This window comes from Orcinus orca, chromosome 10, assembly GCF_937001465.1.
Source record: "Orcinus orca chromosome 10, mOrcOrc1.1, whole genome shotgun sequence".
In the NCBI taxonomy this organism is placed as follows: Eukaryota; Metazoa; Chordata; class Mammalia; order Artiodactyla; family Delphinidae; genus Orcinus; species Orcinus orca.
This window is the reverse complement of record NC_064568.1, coordinates 36097114-36116814: the sequence shown is the minus strand read 5'-3', so window position 1 is coordinate 36116814 and position 19701 is coordinate 36097114. Positions and strand designations below refer to the sequence as shown.

The following is a 19701-nucleotide window of genomic DNA, read 5'->3' as shown; positions in this document are numbered from 1 at the left end:
ACTAACAAACATACAGTCCTCCCCTCAGGACGCGCTCCTGGAGGACGACTTCCCTGACACCCAGAGGATCCTCGAGGTCAAGTGACGCAGCCGGTGCTGAAGCAGAGGCACGAGCAGGAGGGAGGCGGCTTTTATTGCCCAGAGTGGGTGGGGACAGCAGGGGCTGGGCCTGGTCCACACAATAAAGGTACCCTCAGCGGATGTGGGCCATGTCGCCAAGGAAGGGTGTCTTCATGCATCCGGTGCAGAGCTGATCCATCCAGAGCGGTGCCTCGTGCTGCAGGGGCGTGCGGCGCGGGTAGAAGGTGAAGTCCACGCGGTAGTTGAGCAGACAGCTGAGGGAGGCCATGTAGAGGTCGGAGAAGCGCACCAGGCGCCGCGAGAAGTAGGTGGGGTTGTGGAAGGTGCGAAAGATGCTCCCGAACTGCGCATTGAACAGGGCCTTGGTGATGCACCTGGGGAGGGAGATGTGGGCACTCATGGGGGTGCTCCTGAGGGGGCTGGGCTGGGGCTCCTGCCCAGGCCCCACCACTCACCTCAGCTCCTGCCGCTCCTTCATCCAGGCGGCCAGCACCTGCTGAGACTCAGCATCCTGGTAGGTCTGGGGGAGACAAGGGGTGCTCTGGGTGTGTGCGGCCAGGCAGCGGCCCCCCACCTCCCTGCAGACGTCCAGCTGCCCCCGCACCTGCATACGCTCCAGTAGCCCCGTGAGCGCCTGCTGCCACGTCAGCGAGTGCATGTACTGCTCCGTGTTGATGATGCGGATCTCTCGCTCCAGCTCAGGGATAATGGCACCTGTGCGCCAGCCGTGACGCAGCATGAGATCCTGGGGGGCAGGGTGCAGGGTAGGCAGGGCTCAGTGCCGGCCAGGAGGTCCCCCTCCCCTCCCCACTGCGACCCATCCCCGCCTCCCGCCCTCACCGCCAGGTCACTGTAGAGGTGGTCTCCGAAGTAGAGCACACGGGGGCCTCGCCATTCCGTCAGACGCAGGAAGTCAAACAGGTTTCCCTGGGAAGAGATTGGGGGTGGGCGGGGGAGACCGGGCTAAGCCCAGTGTGCCGAAGGGGCTCCCCCAGGGTAATTCTCCACCAGTCTTCCCAAATCCCTAATCCCCAGAGGCAGCAAGGCCCCTCTAGCCGGATGCTGGGCTGCCCTTTCCCGTGGCCTCGCTGTCCCCTCCAGGCTCCGGAAGGGGGTCTGCCTGGGGCAGGAAGGTCTCCTATAGGCCTGGCCTGGTGCCCTGGGCCTCCCCTCCCTGTGCCCTCACACCCACCCAAGCTAGGAATTGAGTTCACTCTTTGTGGGAAACAAACTGCAGCAGTGACCCCATGGCCCTGAAGCAAGCAGGCCACCTCAGCCTGAGCCCAGAGGGACCCAGCAGACCAATGGCAGTCCTCACTGTGAGGCCGCCTGCCCCTCCTGCGCCAAAGCTGGAGAGATGAAAACAGCCAGGCTCAAGCACAGCAGAGGAAGCTGGCAGGGGAGCAGAAACCGGGGCAGGGGTGGCGGGGGGCACAGAGCAGGAGGTACAGCAGCCTCCACAGGGCAGGCACCCACAGCCCAGAAGTGAGAATATACACCCAGCAAAAAGGAGTTACTAGAGGCAGTCTGCGGGCGTGAGAGGCCTGGGGAGGTGACAGCCGTGGGGGAAACAGGTAGCTGTGAAGGGCTTAATGGTTGAAATAAGCTCAAGCAGAGAAGGTGAGGAGCAGGAGGGAAGTACGAGCGGGCGGGGCGCTGAGGACGTGCCAAGACGACGAGAACCACACACACAATGAAATTTCAGAACACCAGGCATACAGAAGTCTAAAGCCTGCCAGAGAAGAAAAATCAGTGTTCCCCACAAAGACGCGTGACCCTCCTCAGGCTCAGCCAGGATGCCAAGACAACAGGGAGCATCAGCCTCAGAGCCGAGGGGTAAAGCTGGTGCCCAAGGGGGCCACCGACAGTTGGGGGCCAGCAGGGTGGAAGGCCGAGCGGTCGGCAGGGGTGAAGGGCTGGGACCTTGGCACTGGGCGGCCCGAGGCTGCTCCCTGTGGCTGTCACTGGCCCGACTGCTGGCTTCTTCCCTGCCCCCAGCTTCTGGAACCTCCATCTCCAAGAAGCCCAGCTCAGCCAGGATTTCCGCATTCCACCCAGAGCCAAGTACCTTAATCACCTCCTGCTCACAGCCACCTGACACTTCCCCACCAAGCACAAGGCCCTTCTCACCCTCCTAGCCAGCCAGAAAAGGGGTCTCCTCCGAGGCCTGTGCCAGCGCCCCCACCAGCCCAACTCGGGGGCCCCAACCAGGCTCATCTGGCTGCAGCAGAGTGCTCAGCCCGAGGCAAAAGCAGGGCCATTTATTGGGCACTTGCCGAATGCCCCAACAACCTAAGAGCTTTACACCACCACTCAAGTAGAGTATTATACCTCTTTTACAGACGAGGAAAGCACAGCACAGAGAGGCCAAGCAATTGGGCCAGGCCCTGGGAGCCACTTCCTGTGAGGGGACAGAGCCACAACAGAGGTGTGGTGGCTGGTCAGGGCCCAAGAGGCCGTGCGGCAGCCCCGCCACAGCCTGGGGCCGTGGCTGGGCCCTGGGGTCCCTACCAGGTACAACTCCCACCTAGATGGCTCTCACCTGACGATAGATCTTGCCCTTTTCCAGGCGGGTGATACGGTCCCAATGCAGTGAGCCCTTCTCATCAAGTTTTCTGAAAGGCCTAGGGTGGGTTGAAAGGCGTAGGGTGGGGTTAAAGGGCCTGATTTCCAGTCTGTGGCAGGACCACAGGCTGGACACCTCCCACTCTGCAAAGGCCCACCTGCTCACCTGCCCATCAGCAAGGGGGTGCCCCCACCCCAGGCATACAGGGCGGCAAGCAGAGGCCAGTCCCCGCTCCCTGGGCCCATCGCCCCTGCCAGGCCCATACTTGCGCCGGTCGGTGAAGAAGCTGGGCTTGTCTGCCTGGACGATGACCACGTCGAAGAGTTGGCGCCAGTCGGCACCCACCATGTGCCGCATCCCCTTGTCCCTGGTGGGACAGAGTGGGACAGGTGGCAGGTGTCTGAGGGCGGCTCCAGGCCTGCCCACCCCAACTCAGGCCCCTGCCCTGCTCCCTCCTCCCACAGGTTGGGGGACACGGGGGTGCTCACACGAAGCTGAAAGGACTGTTGGTGATGAGGAACAGCTGTTTCCCGTGCGCCACCAGGCGGCTCAGGACGGCGAATGTCTCATCCCCTCGCAGGATGTACTTCTCTAATGGGGGGAGATGGGAGCTTGAGGGCCAGCCCTGCACCCTGCCCGGACAGGCCGCAGCAGGGCAACCATCCCCCCTTACCCATGTCCCGCTCGATCCACTGGTACATAAGGCCCTTCACGTGCACATCTCGAATGGCGTCCTGGGGGCAGTGGAGGGACAGTGAGGCCACAGTGGAGCCCAGGAGGACCTGCCCTGCTGTGGCTGGACTTCACCTTCCCTGCCACACTGGGAGGCAGGCCTAGCGCCCTCACCGTCACATCCTTATAGAGGTGTGCTTGGTCAAACTCCAGGCCATGGCCCAGGAAGTGGTCCACCACGCAGGAGAGCAGTGCCATCTCTGGCAGCGAGAAGATGTCCATGAACTGCTTGATGGAAGGACCCTGAGGAAGGACCACTGACTCAGCAAGCCCCAGCTCCGGAGACCCAAGAGCTCCAAATATGTCTTGGGACACTGGTGGAGGGGCACAGCCTGTGGGTCAGGGCTGGCGCACCAGGGTGTAGGCACTGCCTCCCAGGGAGCCAGCACCCGCTGTGAGGTCATGGAGCTGGCTGCCCTGGGCAGTGGCAGACGGAGCGAGTACCTTGCCATAGAAGCCACTCATCTGGTACAGTGGGATGTGCTGGGTGCCCCCATATAGGTCGATCACCTCTTCGTCTGGTACAGGCTGAAGGCCCCTGGGTGGATGCAGAGATCACCAGTCCGAAGTGGTCCTGAACCCGGGCCATGGTGTAGGGTGGGGGACCGTGGGGTGATGCAGGACAGTGTGGACCTGGAGCAGCAGGCTGGGGTGCGGTCAGGGCAAGGTTAGCACTGACCTGTAGGCTGTCCCCAGTTGCACATAATGGAAGGCGTCAATCTTCATCAGAAGACTCTGAGGGCACCAAGGGAGTAAGATGGGCAATGAAGGAGTTTGCCATTAGCTCTGAGCCAGCCTTTGCTAACCCCCATGCCGAAGCCCCAGTTGGATGGTACCAAGGGTATCATGTGCACGCCAAGAGGAAGCTACAGCTTTGAGGCCAAGGGAGTAGAAAGATGAGCACCGCCCCCGCCCGCATAGGAGACGGGCAGCTAAGGAAGTAGTTCTGATATACATCCAGTCAGGAGGGGCCAGGGAGTCAGTGGTCTAGCCACTCACCTTCTGAATATCATAGTGGAGGCCACGGATGGCAAAGCTGGGGTTGTAGTCATACTTTCGAATCCCCTCCGGGTACTGTCAGGGGAAATCAGGTCAGGCCTGAGCCAGCAGTACTGACAGACCTGCTGGCTGGGCAGCTGCCTCAGGGGATCAATTCAGCCACCCATCCAGGGGCGCCCCATGATCCGGCCTGGGACCCTACCTGTCTGGCCTCACCTTGTAGTGCTCAATCAGGATGTCACGGGCGGCAGTGAAGATCTCTGGGTGCAGCGTGTCCGCATACTGGGCCAGGGTGTAGTCATAGTCGAAGCCGTAGACCTCGACATCACGCAGGCTGATCTCGTTGTTGGCATAGATGGCCGCTGGGTTCAGGAGACTGCAGACCTCAGGAGGCAGGAGGTCTAGAGGAAGGAGGTATAAGTATAATGAGGATGATCAGGAAACACCCTAAAATGTACTCTTAGCTCAATGCAGCATTAGCTCAAACTGAGGCTCAGTGAAAAGTCACTCGCCCAGGGTCACATGGGTGGGGTAAGGACCCTATGGGTCCTGGATTATACCACCGCCTGCAGCCTACCAGTTGCTCTGAGCCATGCCTCCTCCAGACTCTCATAAGCCCCATGGGACACCTGGCTATGCTCTGACACTTTCCACCTTGCCTGAAGCTGGGGTTGGGACTTAGGAACATTATCAAGGTGAGGGGTACTGGGTAGCTCCGCTGCTGCTCAGGGCCCCAGCTCTGTGCACCTGCCACAGGTCTCACAGTGAGGCCCCTCTAATCGGATTTCAGCTGCCCACCAGTCCACGTAATGACATTCACTGCCCCTGGGACCAAGCAGGACCCTGTGGGGCTCCTGGGTACAGAAGCCTTTCTGTCCCCCATTTCTGTCCCCCACTCCAGCCTCCATGACCTTCCCTGGGTTCCAAAGGGCAGATTTGAACAGCTGCTAGTAGGGAAGGGAAAGGATGGGGAGACAAGGGAGGAGCAGCCAAGAAACAACCTGAGGCAAGATTTGAGGAACCAGAGAAGCTCATCAAGATTAGGAGACCAGGGCTTCCCTGGTGGCACAGTGGTTAAGAATCCGCCTGCCGATGCAGGGGACATGGATTCATGCCCTGGTCCGGGAAGATCCCACATGCCGCGGAGCAGCTGGGCCCGTGAGCCATGGCTGCTGGGCCTGCGCGTCCGGAGCCTGTGCTCCGCAATGGGAGAGGCCACAACAGTGAGAGGCCCGCGTACCGCAAAAAAAAAAAAACCTGCCTCTTGGGACTTCCCTGGTGGTGCAGTGGTTAAGAATCCACCCGCCAATGCAGGAGACACGACTTCGATCCCTGGTCTGGGAAGATCCCACATGCCACGGAGCAACTAAGCCCATGCACCACAACTACTGAAGCCTGCGTGCCTGGAGCCCTTGCTCCACAAGAGAAGCCACCACAATGAGAAGCCCAGCGCACTGCAACAAAGAGTAGCCCCCCTGCTCACCACGACTAGAGAAAGCCCGCGCACAGTAACGAAGACCCAACGCAGCCAAAAAAAAAAAAAAATCTGCCTGCCAATGCAGGGGATACGGGTTTGAGCCCTGGTCCAGGAAGATCCCACATGCCATGGAGCAACTAAGCCCATGCGCCACAACTACTGAAGCCCACGTGCCTAGAGCCTGTGCTCCACAACAAGAGAAGCCACTGCAATGAGAAGCCTGCGCACCACAACGAAGAGTAGCCCCAGCTCGATGCAACTAAAGAAAGCCCACGCGCAGCAATGAAGACCCAGTGCAGCCCAAAATAAATAAATTAAAAAAAGAAAAAAAAAGATTAGGAGACCACAAAAGGAGTGCAGACCCTGCACACACCCTAATCTTATCAGCAACCCCACCCTTGAACGACTGCTATAAAAACTCCTCACCAATTCCTCCCTGGTTGGCAGATAGTTTTTTGGCGCAGGAGCCTGTCCCCCTTTGCCTGCCAAAGCAATAAAGCTATTCTCTTCTACTTCACCCAAAACTCTGTCTCCAAGATTCGATTTGGCACTGGTGCAGGGAGGCTGAGTTTTTAGCATCAAATTTGGCACCCAACATGGGGCTGACTCGTGGGCAGTCCTGGGGCGGGTGCGGGGGGGGGGGGTGGTTCCCTGGCTTGATTGGATGCTCCAAGATTTTCTCCATGCCAGCCTCATTCAAGAGTGGAGGGCTGAAGAATTCCTTTAGAGACCAGATCACCTGGGACCCTTGTCTGGGAAGGCTGAGCCCCAGTCATACCCCATCGGCCATCCTGGCAGCTGGAACTCCGAGGCGGGACGAGACAGTGGAAGAGTGGTCCTGCTAGGGACCACCCTTGCAGCTGCCCAGCTGCCGAGGTCATCTTCGCCTTGAGGATGTTCCTCTCTTCCTCCTGCCTGGACCACCCTGGACTTCCTACTCCAAGGAATTATTTTGGGGAAGCATAAAAGTAGCATTTGGGATGTCACAACACCTCGGCTAGCATTTGGGGAAGTACTCTGTGGCCACTTTGACCCTGTCCGTTTGGGGGAACCTTGGTTCCCATTTGGGGGATTCTCCATTCCAGGAAATCCCATTTGAGAGGTGTGCCACTTGGGCAGAGATCACAGGCTAAGTGGGACTTGGAAGCCCATTTCGTTTTGGTTTCTGTTTGGGTTTTTGGTTTCTTTGGTTTGAGGCTTCTGTTGCTGGCTAGGATTTTGGTTTGTTCTTGGTCTGAGCGTGAGTGTTCTTTCAATCAAACATGGGAAGTGCTTCTTCTTCGAGTCCATCTGATAGTCCCCTGGGGAAAATTCTGGCAGACTGGTCAACCTATGGCTAAAAAGAATGAGATTCTATTGTAATTCTGTTTGGCCAATGTACATTCCTAAAAGTAAGGAGAGGTGGCCTTTGTGTGGTAGCCTAAATTATTATTCTATTCTTCAGCTAGAATCCTTTTGTCACAGGAATGGAAAGGCTGGGAATTCTCTCCACTCCATCTGGGTTAGCCACTCTGGGCTCTCCAAGAGCCAACTCTGGGTTTGTTCTTTTTCAAGAACTGAGCCAATCTGTTTGGAAACCTTTGTCTGGGAGTGGAAGCAGAATTTTTAAACTACACCTCCTCTAATTATCTGTGTGGCCATAGCTTATCTGTCGTCTGTGCTTTTATGTGTATTGTTTTGGGGTGAGCCACTCTGGCTCGCGCAGGGTGGGAAAATTCTACCTGCTCATTGTGGGCCACTTTGAATTCTCTGTCCGGGAGTGCAAATGGAATCTTTGGGCTACGCCTTGTCTGATCTTTTGTTTGTGGGACCATGTTTGTTGTTTGTATGTGTGTGTGTCAGTACTTGCACTGACTGGTTGAGACATCTTTTGTGAATAACAGAGCTCACGTGTGACAACATCAGTGTATCCTTCCCTATTGCGTGGGGCTTTGCCTGTGGACGAATGTTGGTTGGGATTTTCCCTTTTGGACTAGCCTTGTTATAGGTGACCAGAGCTCTGTTCAATCTCTGTACACCCCCTAGGGTATTTTTACAAAACTAGGAGCTCTTCAGCTATGCTCCCATGAAAAGGAATTGGTATTTCTTTCCCCCTGTGCCTAGGTCCTCAGGAACACATGTTATCTAGACCATCTCTAGTTCCTGAGACTGAAGAAAAAGGGCAGGGGAAAGAAGGCCTTATTAAACTCAAGTGGAAAAACTGTGAGATCTCTGGTTCTGTCTTTATGTAGGAGCTAACTTGTAAATGAGCTCTGTTTAATTGACTTAAAAGTAAGAGCTTACAAGTTAAATCTAAATGTCTAAAAAATTGGCCAATATAAATTTTGGACCACACGATCTCGGAAATATTCAGTACTGAATTGATATCTGTTACTGAAGGTAGGTTAAGCTTGTTGGTTTAATTAATATAGACATGTCTTTAGAATCATCAGTGTTAAGTAAAGCAAACGAGGTTAAGAGTTTTTAGGTAAACTTTACGAATAAGTATTTTAGGAATGTCTACTTAAGAATAATCTCTCCAGATGCTTGGTAACTTAAAATTGTAGAGTTGTGCTAAATTAAGTTAAATGATGGAAGTTTATTGAATAGGTAGGCCATTTCCAAGTAAAATAAGATACTGAAACATTAATTACTGAATACTGGCTTCCCTTTGCAGAGAGACTAAAGGTATGTAGGAACTAAAGGTACTTGGTGCCACCCTGTGATTCTTTATAAGAAAGCACATGTCTGGGACTTCCCTGGTGGTCCAGTGGTTAAGAGTCTACCTTCCAATGCAGGAGATGTGGGTTTGATCCCTGGTCGGGGAACTAAGATCCCACATGCTGTGGGGCAACCAACTAAGCCCACACGCTCTGGAGCCCGCATGCCACAACTAGAGAGAAGCCCCGCACGCCGCAAAGAAGAGCACGCATGCCACAACTAAGACCCGACGCAGCCATAAATAAATGAATGAAGAATATTAAATAAAAAAGAAAGCACGTGTCTTTAGAAATTATTGGTATTTATGTTTATAAATCTACAGAGTGCTGAAGACAATTCACAGTTGCTTAAGGAAAGTAGGTTGTGTGTTTTGAACAAAAGATGGTATGAGGAATGGCACTGCATTTTCCTAAGGAAAAAAAAAAGTGATTTTTGCCCTAGAGCTGGTTGATTTTGAATGGAAAAGGGGCAAAATGTTTACAGAAAGTTGTAGAAGGTCTGCAGAAAAGGAAAAGGAAATTTAGTTGGGTAAATGAATTTTGTTGGGAGTGGGCCGGGACAAGACTGGATTTGGTTTCTTCCTCTAAAGTTTTCTTGAAATACTGCTTTTGATAACAGCTTGTGAGTTCCTTTGCCTTTAAGTGATTGTATTCACCTTTAAAATCTTTTCACTTTGGTTAAGTAAATAGCATTGTTTGGCAGTTTCTAAAAGTTCTTTTGACCTCCAGCTAACTTTGAGATGCTTCAGAGGGCCCCTGAGGCATTTCAGAGAGAAACATTTAATTAAGATTTGGTACATTAAATCAAATGTAATCAGTTGTAATTCTGGTTATTGTAACCAAGTTTCTTTATCGATTACATTGTAATCAGATGTTTAACTGCATCCTTTAAGTCCTTCTGTCATTTATAGACAGTTATTGTACTCTGATGCTTTTGCAGAAGTGCTTCATCTTCAAGATTTATGCGAAGGACCTTCAGACAAATACAGGTCTCTCATAAATGTCATATCATACCACTGAGCTGGGTCTACTGCTTAAGGCACATGTACAATGTTCGAGTGACAATTGGGTATAAATGATAAAATGTATGTCCTATAAAATGTTTCCTCACTAACATACCTCTGAGCTTGTTCACGATACCTGATCAGTTTTCCCCCAGTGTGGATTAACTAGGCAAATATAAAGGAGGCCTAGCATGGAGGGACATGATCTACAACCAGGTCAAAGAGCTGTATCACCCCGGCATTGAGGGACAGCTATTTTGATTATCAATGCTTTCTATTGAAAGATTTGCAATCAGAGGGAAAATGATGAAAAAAATCTGCATGTATTGAGGTGTGGGGAAGTCACTGGCTTATACATGGTTTAACTTTAAAACTTTTTTAACTTTAAAAAAAGGCCTGTTTTGTGGCCTTTCAGACACGCATTGTACATCTGCTTTGACACTGAGGAGGGGAGTGCATTTGAAAGTCAAAATGGAGTAACTATGGTAAAACGAACTGACCATTGTGTATGTGATTTCGGACATATTTCTGTATTGTTGCAAACTTGAATTTTCTGAGCTACATCAGACTTGGGATGCCACAAGGATTTAAAAATTCCCCCACCCTCTTCAACGAGATTTTGGCTAAAGATTTACAAGCATTGCACGTGGATCAAGGTTGAGTAGAGGCCTTCCCAGCCAGAACAGAAAAAGTATTAGAAGTGACAAAAGCTCTTCTTAAGGACATTATTCCTAGGTACAGCCTTCCCTCTACTATTCAGAGTGACCATGGATCTGCTTTCATAGCAGAAATAACACAAACAGTAAATAAAGCTTTAGGTATATAATGGAAACTTCACTCAGCATGGAGACACCGATCTATGAGAAAGGCTAAGAAGATGAATCACACCATGAAGAACTTTTGCTAAGCTATGCCAGGAAACTCATCTAAAATAGAACAAGGGCTTGCCAATTGCTCTCCTCCATATGTGGGTGGCCCCTAGAAGCAGGCGAGGGTTGAGCCCTTAAGAAATTATATACAGGCGACCATTCTTGGCTCCTAAGAGTAAAGAAAGAAAAACAGTTCATGGTTCTGGGAAAGTTGGACAGCTGCATGTAAATCAATGAAGTTAGAACACACCCTCATACCATGCACAAAAATAAACTAAAAATGGCTTAAAGACTGAAACGTAAGACATGACACCATAAAACTCCTAGAAGAGCACAGGCAAAACATTCTCTGACATAAATCGTACCAATGTTTTCTTAGGTCAGTCTCCCAAAACAAAAATAAACAATAAAATGGGACCTAATGAAACTTACAAGCTTTTGCACAGCAAAGGAAACCACTCAAAAAATGAAAAGACAACCTACATACGGAATGGGAGAAAATATTTGCAAATGATGAGACAGACAAGAGTTAATCTCCAAAATATACTAACAGCTCATACAACTCAACAACAAAAAAACAAACAACCCAGGGAATTCCCTGGAGGTCCAGTGGTTAGGACTGTGCACTTTCACTGCTGAGGGTGCGGGTTTCATCCCTGGTTGAGGAACTAAGATCCCGCAAGCTGCACAGTGCAGCCAAAAAAACAAACAACAACAAAAACAAAAAACAAACAAAAAAACACCAATCAAAAAACAGGCAGAAGACCATAATAGACATTTCTCCAAAGAAAACATTTAGATGGCCAGTAGGCATGTGAAAAGATGCTCAACATCACTAATTATTAGAGAAATGCAAATCAAAACTACAATGAGGTACCACTTCACACCAGTCAGAATCCCCATCATTAAAAAGTCTACAAATAACAAATGCTGGAGAGGGTATGGAGAAAAGGGAATTCCACTCTTGGTGGGAATACAAGTTGGTGCAGCCACTATGGAAAACAGTGTGGAGGTTCCTCAGAAAACTAAAAATAGAACTACCATATGATCCAGGAATCCCGATCCTGGGCATATACCCAGACAAAACTATAATTCAAAAAGATACATGCACCCTATGTTCACAGCAGGACTATTCACAATAGCCAAGACATGGAAACAACCTAAATGTTCAACAGATGAATGGATAAAGAAGATGTGGTACACATAAAAAATGGACTACTACTCAGCCATAAAAAGAATGAAATAATGCCATTTGCAGCAAGCATGGATGCAATGAGAGATTATCATACTAAGTGAACTAAGTCTGAAAGACAAATACCATATATCTCACTTACATGTGGAATCTAAAATAGGGCACAAATGAACCTATCTACAAAACAAACAGATTCACAGACACAGAGACAGACTTTTGGTTGCCAGGGGAGAGGTGGGGAGGTGGGGAGGCAGAGGGATGGACTAGGAGTTGGGGGTTACTGGATGCAACTGTTACATTTAGAATGGATGAACAGGGACTTCCCTAGCAGTCCAGTGGTTAAGACTTTGCCTTTCAATGCAGAGGGTGTGGGTTTGATCCCTGGTCAGGGAGCTAAGATCCCACATGCCTCGTGGCCAAAAACCAAAACATAAAACAGAAGCAATACTGTAACAAATTCAATAAAGACTTAAAAAAAAAATGGTCCATTTAAAAAAAAAATCTTAAAAAAACAAAAAGAATGGATAAACAACAAGGTCCTACTGTATAGCACAAGGAACTATATCCAATCTCCTGGGATAAACCATAATGGAAAGACTATAAAAAAATAATGTAGGGGGGCTTCCCTGGTGGCGCAGTGGTTGAGAGTTTGCCTGCCGATGCAGGGGACACGGGTTCGTGCCCCGGTCCGGGAAGATCCCACATGCCGCGGAGCAGCTGGGCCCGTGAGCCATGGCCGCTGAGCCTGCGCGTCCGGAGCCTGTGCTCCGCAACGGGAGAGGCCACAACAGTGAGAGGCCCGCATACCGCAAAAAAATAAAAAATAAAAAATAATGTAGGGCTTCCCTGGTGGCACCGTGGTTAAGAATCCGCCTGCCAATGCAGGGGACACAGGTTCGAGCCCTGGTCCGGAAAGATCCCACGTGCCACGGAGCAACTAAGCCCGTGCACCACAACTACTGAGCCTGTGCTCTAGAGCCCATGAGCCACAACTACTGAAGCCCACACGCCTAGAGCCCATGCTCCACAACAAGAGAAGCCACCACAATGAGAAGCCTGCATGCCACAACAAAGAGTAGCCCCTGCTCGCTGCAACTAGAGAAAGACCGCGCACAGCAGCGAAGACCCAATGCAGCCTAAAAAAAAAAAAAAAGTATATGTGTATAACTGAGTCACTTTTATATAACAGAAATTAGCACATGGTAAATCAACTATACTTCAAATAAATAAGTTAAGCAGTATGTACAACAGACTGGTCAATTGTTAACCGCTAAGCATGAGTTTGTGTCTCACAGGTCTCCCCCTCGCCTGGAAGCTCCCTTTCATCCCTTCAAAACAGGAGACAGGGTGCTGCTGAAAGTGTGGAAAGAACAAGAACCTGAGCAGCAGCTTGAAGAGAAATGGAAGGGAGCCTATGATGTTCTTACCACTCATACCTCTCTGAAACTGGATGGAGTAAAACCATGGGTACATCACACTAGAGTAAGATGATCACCAGAGACTGACCAGCCACGCCTGCCTACAGCCAGCGAACAAGACTCCTAAGAAGTGGACATCTCACTCTTTGGGGAACCTTAAGTATTTGTTCCGACAAGTGTAATGAAGTTTTGTTTTCTTATTCTTTCTCATACCTTTTACTTTTCCCCACAAAACTATAGATTCATATGCTGATTCTCTTGATAATTCTTAACTGCTGGATATGTGGTGAGCTTCCTATTTCCGAGTCTTCAGGGTGGACTTGGTGAGTTTTCCCCCTTACAGGGAATTGTTTGGAAACAACTGGCTACAACAGCCCAGTTCCAGACTGGGTTTCCGATTTATTCTCCTGAATTTCTAAGGAAGTGAGATCTACACCATCTACTAAAGATCCAGTTGTCACTCGTTTTACCTTTAACTTGGGTCTGTTGCACCAAAATGGCAGACTAAGGGATTGAGATCTTAATCATACAGGACTCCTTGGATCCAGGACTAGGAATTCAAGTATTTCTAATATTTCTTTCTTTCTGTTTCTTTAATAAATTTATTTATTTATTTTTGGCTGTGTTGGGTCTTCGTTGCTGTGTGCAGGCGTTCTCTCCTTGCAGCGAGTGGGGGCTACTCTTCATTGCAATGCACAGGCTCTAGAGCTCAGGCTCAGTAGTTGTGGCGCACGGGCTTAGTTGCTCCGTGGCATGTGGGATCTTCCCAGGCCAGGGCTTGAACCTGTGTCCCCGGCATTGGCAGGCGGATTCTTAACCACTGCACCACCAGGGAAGCCCTCTAATATTTCTAATTCGGTATCTATGCCCCATTTCAGCAGGAAGTAAGATTTGGGGAAAGATAAAATTGAAGCGGGGATTAAAACCGAGTCCCTCTGCCAAGTTTATGATTAACATTTCTATCCAAAACGATTATTCCTTATCTTGTCCAACATCTGTTCTCCTCAAGACTGAGGAGTATCAAAGAAAAGGGGGGAGTGAAACCAAGCAAGACCCTGTGGGGCTCCTGGGCACAGAAGCCTTTCTGTCCCTCATTTCTTGTTTGTAGGGAACAGACTCCAGCCTCCATGACCTTCCCTGGGTTCCAAAGGGCAGATTTGAACAGCTGTTAGTCGGGAAGGGAAAGGATGGGGAGACAAGGGAGCAACAGCCGAGAAACACCTGAGGCAAGATCTGAGGAGCCAGAGAAGCTCATCAAGATTAGGAGACCACCTGAGATGAGATTAAAGGAGTGCAGACCCTGCTCACACCCTAATCTTCTCAACAACCCCACCCTTGCACCATTGCTAGAAAAACTTACCAACTCCTCCTGGGTTGGGAGATAGTGTTTTGGGGCAGGAGCCTGCTGCGTCCCCCTTTGCCTGGCAAAGCAGGAAAGCTATTCTCTTCTACTTCACCTAAAACTCTGTCTCCGAGACTTGATTCAGCACTGGTGTACAGAGGCCGAGTTTTCAGCATCACCTCTAGGCAGGGAACATTGCTAATTATGACAGGTGGGACATGTGGTAGGTTCTGGGTCATTACCCAGGCTGCTCTCCTCTGAGGATACAGTCACAGCCACCCCAATCCCCTGGCTGCTCCCTAGGGGGCTGAGGGTTCCCAGGCTTATCTGCCTTTGTTTCCCCATCTGTGCAGTGGGGGAGGTGGACGGGGAAAGGGCACGGGCTTTGAGGTCAGAAAGAGCAGACCGAGCCCTCCCTCACATGGCTGTGACCTCAGGAAAATTACCACACCTTACCTTTTGGGGCTCAGTTTCCTTGTCTCTAAAGGAGGAATAAAAATTGTACCAACCTACAAAATTAAAAAGAGGGTCATACAGAACGTGCTCTGGGCAGCATTCCCACCTGGACCCGTGGCAAATGTAGGATTAAATGGGCAATGCACCTCTGGAGCCCACATTTCCCTGTCCCCAGTTTCCCTCAAAGAAACGGGTTGCAGGGAATCAGAGGGGAGCAGGCAGGACTAGGTGCACACACAGCACACTGCCTTGCAGGGGCTCCAGGTGGCCCCGTTCCTGAGACCTCTAGCCTGTGGCTGAGGCCCAAAGAGCCCAAGCCTCCAGTGAATTAATTTTTGTCTCAGACACAAGTTGTGATCTTGAAGCAGAAGCCCTTGGCCATGGAGCAGACATTTGCCTCAGAGGTCCCTTTGGAACACAGGCTCCACACCCATCCCCTTTCCTTTGGAGACAAGTACAGAATGTGGGTGGGGGAACAGGTGTGGCTGGTTCCTCTGGTGGCCCTTAGGCCTGGAAGAGCAGCTGCTTCAGATTCGTGGGTGCAGATGGAACACTCCTCACCTGGGTGCACATGAGACACAGCTGACATCAGCTCTCTTATGAAGCTGCTTCTGAGATGTCCCTTCCCACGGTCCTGAGTTCCTGGGTGCCATCTGTGACTCTCAGCACAAAGCCCAGTAGTTCCCCAGGAGGGCAGGGGTCTGCTTGGCTGTGCAGCCCCTTCCTGGCGCTGAGTTCTGGCCAAATCCAGGCTTTCGCCTCTGCCCTTGAGGATATTCCGAGGGATGGACAACCCTCCCAGGAACAAAGCAGGATGGGGAAGCAGCCCACAGGCCTGGCCTCCTGACCCAGCTTCTAGACTGAGAAAACCATAGCTCTGGGGGCCAGAAGGCCCCAGTTTCTTCCATAGGGCTGTGGTGGTACATGGGGCCAGGTGAGGAGATATGCCCCCCACCTGCACCAGCCTCCCAAATTCACTGGTCTCACTGTCCAGCCCCCACCTTCCAGGCCAACTCCTCTCAATGGCAGCCATGAGACTTGTGGGGGCCATCCTCCCAGCTGCTGCAGGTGCCTTAGAGCTCACTCCAATCCCATGAGGTGATCACATTTATTCCTCCATCATCCAGAGGAAGAAACTGGAGTGCAGGGAGGTAAAGTCACTTGCTCCAAACCATCTAGCAACAGGCCATGGAACTGAGATTTGAATTCAGGTCACCCTAACTGCCTCAATCACTTTGTCCCTCCCCCTAGCCTTCCAGTGTCACCACAATGAGGCTGGGGGGGGGAGGGGCTGGCCTGGGGCCTGGCTCCCCGGCAAAGTTTTGCCCACAGGCATCAGCATGTCTCAATGTCCAGAATCTCCCCCAAGGAAACCCAGCCAGAAGGGGATAGTTAGGACCCAGGGGTGCAAGGCTGGTCCATCCCGGCACTCACTATGGCATCTTGGAAATGACCTTGCCCTTATCACATCAAGAGGAGCTTGGGGGGGGGGTCTCTGTGAAGATCTGAAAATCCAAGTGGGCCCTGAGTGATAAAGCCCACTAGACTTCCCTATGTCTCTCCCCCACACCTACAATGCAGGCTTCTCAGGCTGCTCTACTGAGGGTCTTCTCGAGGCCCAGAGCAAAGACAGGTCCTTAAACGGCACCCCATGTATGCCCAGTCCACTGGGTGGCGGGGGGAGGCAGGGATGGTCCTGATAGAGGCCCAAGGGCTTCAAAACCACCAGTCCTCAGGGCTTATTCTGCCTTCAGCTCCTCAAAATCCGAGTCCTGTCCACCCATACTACTCCCAGGTCTCTACACAGCTGGAGTGGAAGCCCTCGTTCAGGCAGTTGGAATCTTCCAGACAGGACCACTTTGTCTTATAAGATGACAAAAGCTATGTCACTCCCAGAGGGGCTCCTCCTGAAGTTGCCCCATCCATTCCTGGACTCTTTCCGAGTCAGCACCACAACCCTGTGACAGAGGCCCCAGGACTGTGTTTTCCGATGTAAGACACTGAGGGTCCGAGAGGAAGAGGCTTGCTGAGCGCCACCCAGCTGGTCAGTGATAGGGCCAAGCCCCAACCACATCTGTCTGCTAAAGAGGCAGGGCCCCAGAGACCAGAACAAATATCCAGCCCTCTGGCCTCACCAGGGTGCTCTGGGGCCTCATCTGCCAGTTTTGCAGAGGGAGAGAGGATAGAGGAGTAAGTGCCCTGGCCAAGGAAGCAGCAACACTTCTGGATTCCAGGGGACTTGGGCGACTTGGTGTCGTTTCTCCAAACAACGCCTTCCCCTCCTGAGCTGAGAGCGCGAGACTCCAGGGCGGAATCTAGAGGCGTCCGAAGAGTCTAGTCGGCATCTTTTGAGTCAGGAATCTCTAGGAGCCCGCTTCGGCCAGCGCCGCCGGCTGGCTGGCTTTGTCCCCAGTACTCCCGCCCCAACTAAAGGCCCCGAAGAGAACAAGGGGTTGGGGGCGTTTCCGCTTCGGCCTCCCAACAGGCGGGACCCTGAGGAAAGACGGCGGGGCCCGCCTTCCGGCGGCCGCTACAGGAACCCCGAGCTCCTGAATACTGAGCGGAGGAACAAACCGCGCACCCGCCCGCCTCCGGGAGTCCCCAGAAGCCCCCAGGACCCTCCGCCGGAGTCCCTCCCGAAGGGTTGCCCGGCCTTAGGGCTCTGGGGCCCTGGCGAGCCCCACCACGGCGCTCCCCCCGAGGAGCGGCGCCCGGGACGACTCGGGAGCGGTACCCTGGAACTCGGTCCGTCGGTCCGTCGGCCAGGCTCGCGTGTGCCGCCGAGAGGGCTACACGCCCGGCGCTCCTCCCGCTCGGGCTCACCTACCGTGCACCAGTCTCCGCATGTCCTGGTATCGAGCCCACAGGTGTGCGCTGGGCTCGGCGCCGCCGGCGGGCGCCGAGCGCGGGGCGCCGGGGCAGTGGGCGCCGGGACCCGGAGGGCCGCAACCAGGACAGGAGGGCGAGGACGAGGCGGCTCGCGGCCCGCCGTGGTCTCGGCGCGGCAGGCAGCGCCGAGCGGCCGCCCGCAGCCCCACACCCGCCATGCCCGCTGCGCGCCGCCCGCGCTGCCCTCCGCCCTCCGGCCCGTCCGCCGCCCTCCTACTGCGCGCCCGCCACCGTGGCCGCGTGCTCCTCACAGCGGCCGGCCAATGGGCGCGGCGCGCGGAGCCCGACCGCCAATGGGAGCGTCCCTATGTCCGGGGGGCGGGAGGTCCCGGACGGGGCGGGGCGGGCTCCCCGACCCCCTCCCCAAGTCTCCGGAGCGGCCCAGGAGGACTCTGCGCCCCTTCGGAACCTACGGTGGCGATGGCGGCTCCTTCTTTCCTCCCCTAGGGAGGCAGGCGGGCCTAAGAAAGGCCGTCCCCGCGAGGCTCCGGACGGCCAGGGCTCGGAGGGGAAAGGGCCAGAGCGCGGCGGGTCCACCCCGGCCCCCCGGTCCTCTGTCTCCCCCTCTGCTCCCGGGGCCTCCCGCCCCTTCCCCCACCTCCTGTCCTTCTGACCTCAGATCCTCTGCCCCTTCCCCCAGTCCTGCAGCGGGGGTCCTGTTCCCCGCCCCTCGCCCCTGCCGGTTCTGCCCGCGGACCAGAGACCGGCCCGTTTCACTCACGTCTCTGGCGGATAGAGTCCTTCCCGCGCGCTCCCCGCTGCCAGCCCCACGCTGGGTGAGACCTCGGGACCGCAGCGCAGCCGACGTCCGCTGAAGCAGACGTCGCTCCCTCTTTGTGCCTTACACAGATGACCTCTGTTAACTTGGAGCGAGGTGGTGGGCCAGGGGTCACTGTGCTTGCCTGGTTCCTACCTCAGCAAATGGCCGCACCGAACCGCTCCATTCCTCGCTTCCCCACGCGGGACTCTCTAGCTCTTCTAGCAATATCACCAGGATTTACAACGAAATTCCTCTTTCCTGCTGGGAACCACTCTCCACCCGCGTGTATTCCACACAGATCCATTTTCTAAGTCCACATGCGCATGTGCTCTGGGCCTTCAGCAGGCCGACCCTGCACCCGTGGGCCTTGTCGGTGGAGAGCTGGCTAGCTAGACACTGTTTCCGTGGGATGCTCCCCCTCGCCGGGTCTAAGGGTGTACATTCCAATATTCACTGCACCTTGGCTGAGGACCTACAGTGTGCCAACCCCTGGGCCAAGTGCTGGCACAGGATGGAGGCCATAGGTGGGCCCGTGGGTGGGCGGCTGCCCTCCCCACTCCCAGGGCCCCAGTGAGCTAAGTGTGCGCTGGGGGCTTAGCCATATGTAAGCCTCGTCTGGGCGGGAGATGGGTGCTCTGTGGTGTCCAGCCTGCAGAGCCACCAAGAGAAGCCAGAGTGAGCACCAAGCCAGTTGTGTGTGCGTGGTTGGGTGGGGTTGGCTCCGGGAGAAGGCAGGTTATCCAGGTTATCCAAGCTGCAGCTTGGGCCTGGCAGCTCAGCGGCGGACCCTACTACCCTTTTCAGAGGCGCTGCTTGATCTCTCTTCTTTCTTTTTGTACATTTTGTGTCCACATTACCAAACTCTCTTATTGGTTCTAAGTTTTCATTTGACTTTCTTAGATTGTCTGATAGTCCGGGAATAACGGAAAGTGCCCCATACAGGATAGCTTTTCTTAATTTTATGGTTGGTTGTCTCAGATGCTTACTTAGACTTTTCTTGTGATAATGATAGTTAGCTTTCAACAATGCACCTTATTTTTAGAAGCCTAGGCATCAGTCTCGATCTCGAAATAAATGAAAGGCGTTGCGTAATTGCATTTTAGAACATGGTGCACTACCCGTTTAGTAGTCCATCATAGAGGGTCATCACTTCTACTAGGACTTTAAGAAAAAAGATGGCGGTGGCAGAGTAGGGGGCGCGGCCGCCAACTCCGAAT

General features: G+C 53.1%; 2 protein-coding genes across 8 annotated transcripts in view; one reads left to right on the top strand and one right to left on the bottom strand.

Moving 5' to 3' along the window:
- STAB1 (stabilin 1) overlaps positions 1-206 on the top strand; it is a 29047-nt gene extending 28841 nt beyond the window's left edge. For 4 of the 5 annotated variants that reach the window (XM_033424549.2, XM_033424547.2, XM_004267896.4 and 1 more), the window contains one exon: positions 29-206. In XM_033424549.2, coding sequence (XP_033280440.2) covers positions 29-85 — 57 coding nt within the window. In that variant the 3' untranslated portion in view covers positions 86-206. Of the gene's footprint in view, positions 1-16 lie in introns of all 5 variants that reach the window. The other variant, XM_033424550.2, reaches the window with a different exon arrangement.
- On the bottom strand, positions 115-17990 carry NT5DC2 (5'-nucleotidase domain containing 2). 3 transcript variants are annotated; one of them, XM_004267897.4, is made up of 14 exons: positions 17663-17990; positions 4595-4779; positions 4379-4453; positions 4059-4114; positions 3824-3917; positions 3494-3622; positions 3321-3381; positions 3136-3238; positions 2913-3014; positions 2624-2705; positions 922-1008; positions 686-826; positions 537-601; positions 115-455 (listed from the first exon to the last, which is right to left on the bottom strand). In XM_004267897.4, exons 1-14 carry the CDS (start codon positions 17880-17882, stop codon positions 194-196), a joined length of 1662 nt encoding a protein of 553 aa, XP_004267945.2. In that variant the 5' UTR covers positions 17883-17990; the 3' UTR covers positions 115-193. The 3 variants fall into 3 exon arrangements, 2 of the variants coding, with proteins under 2 accessions (XP_004267945.2, XP_033280467.2); XM_033424576.2 differs by lacking the exon at positions 17663-17990 and adding an exon at positions 15397-17655; XR_004482311.2 differs by lacking the exons at positions 115-455; positions 537-601; positions 17663-17990 and adding exons at positions 2413-2482; positions 15397-17656.
- Between the last annotated feature and the right edge of the window lie 1711 nt (positions 17991-19701).

Bases quoted from the DNA above. Each gene is read 5' to 3' on its own strand.
- NT5DC2 (XM_033424576.2), bottom strand. From the start codon at position 15,886: ATGGCCCCCACAAGTCTCATGGCTGCCATTGAGAGGAGTTGGCCTGGA. The intron at 3,382-3,493 runs GTGAGGGCGCTA...CACTGCCCCCAG, and splicing joins ACCTCTATAAGGATGTGACG to GACGCCATTCGAGATGTGCA. The intron at 2,706-2,912 runs GTATGGGCCTGG...AACCCACCCTAG, and splicing joins TTCTTCACCGACCGGCGCAA to GCCTTTCAGAAAACTTGATG.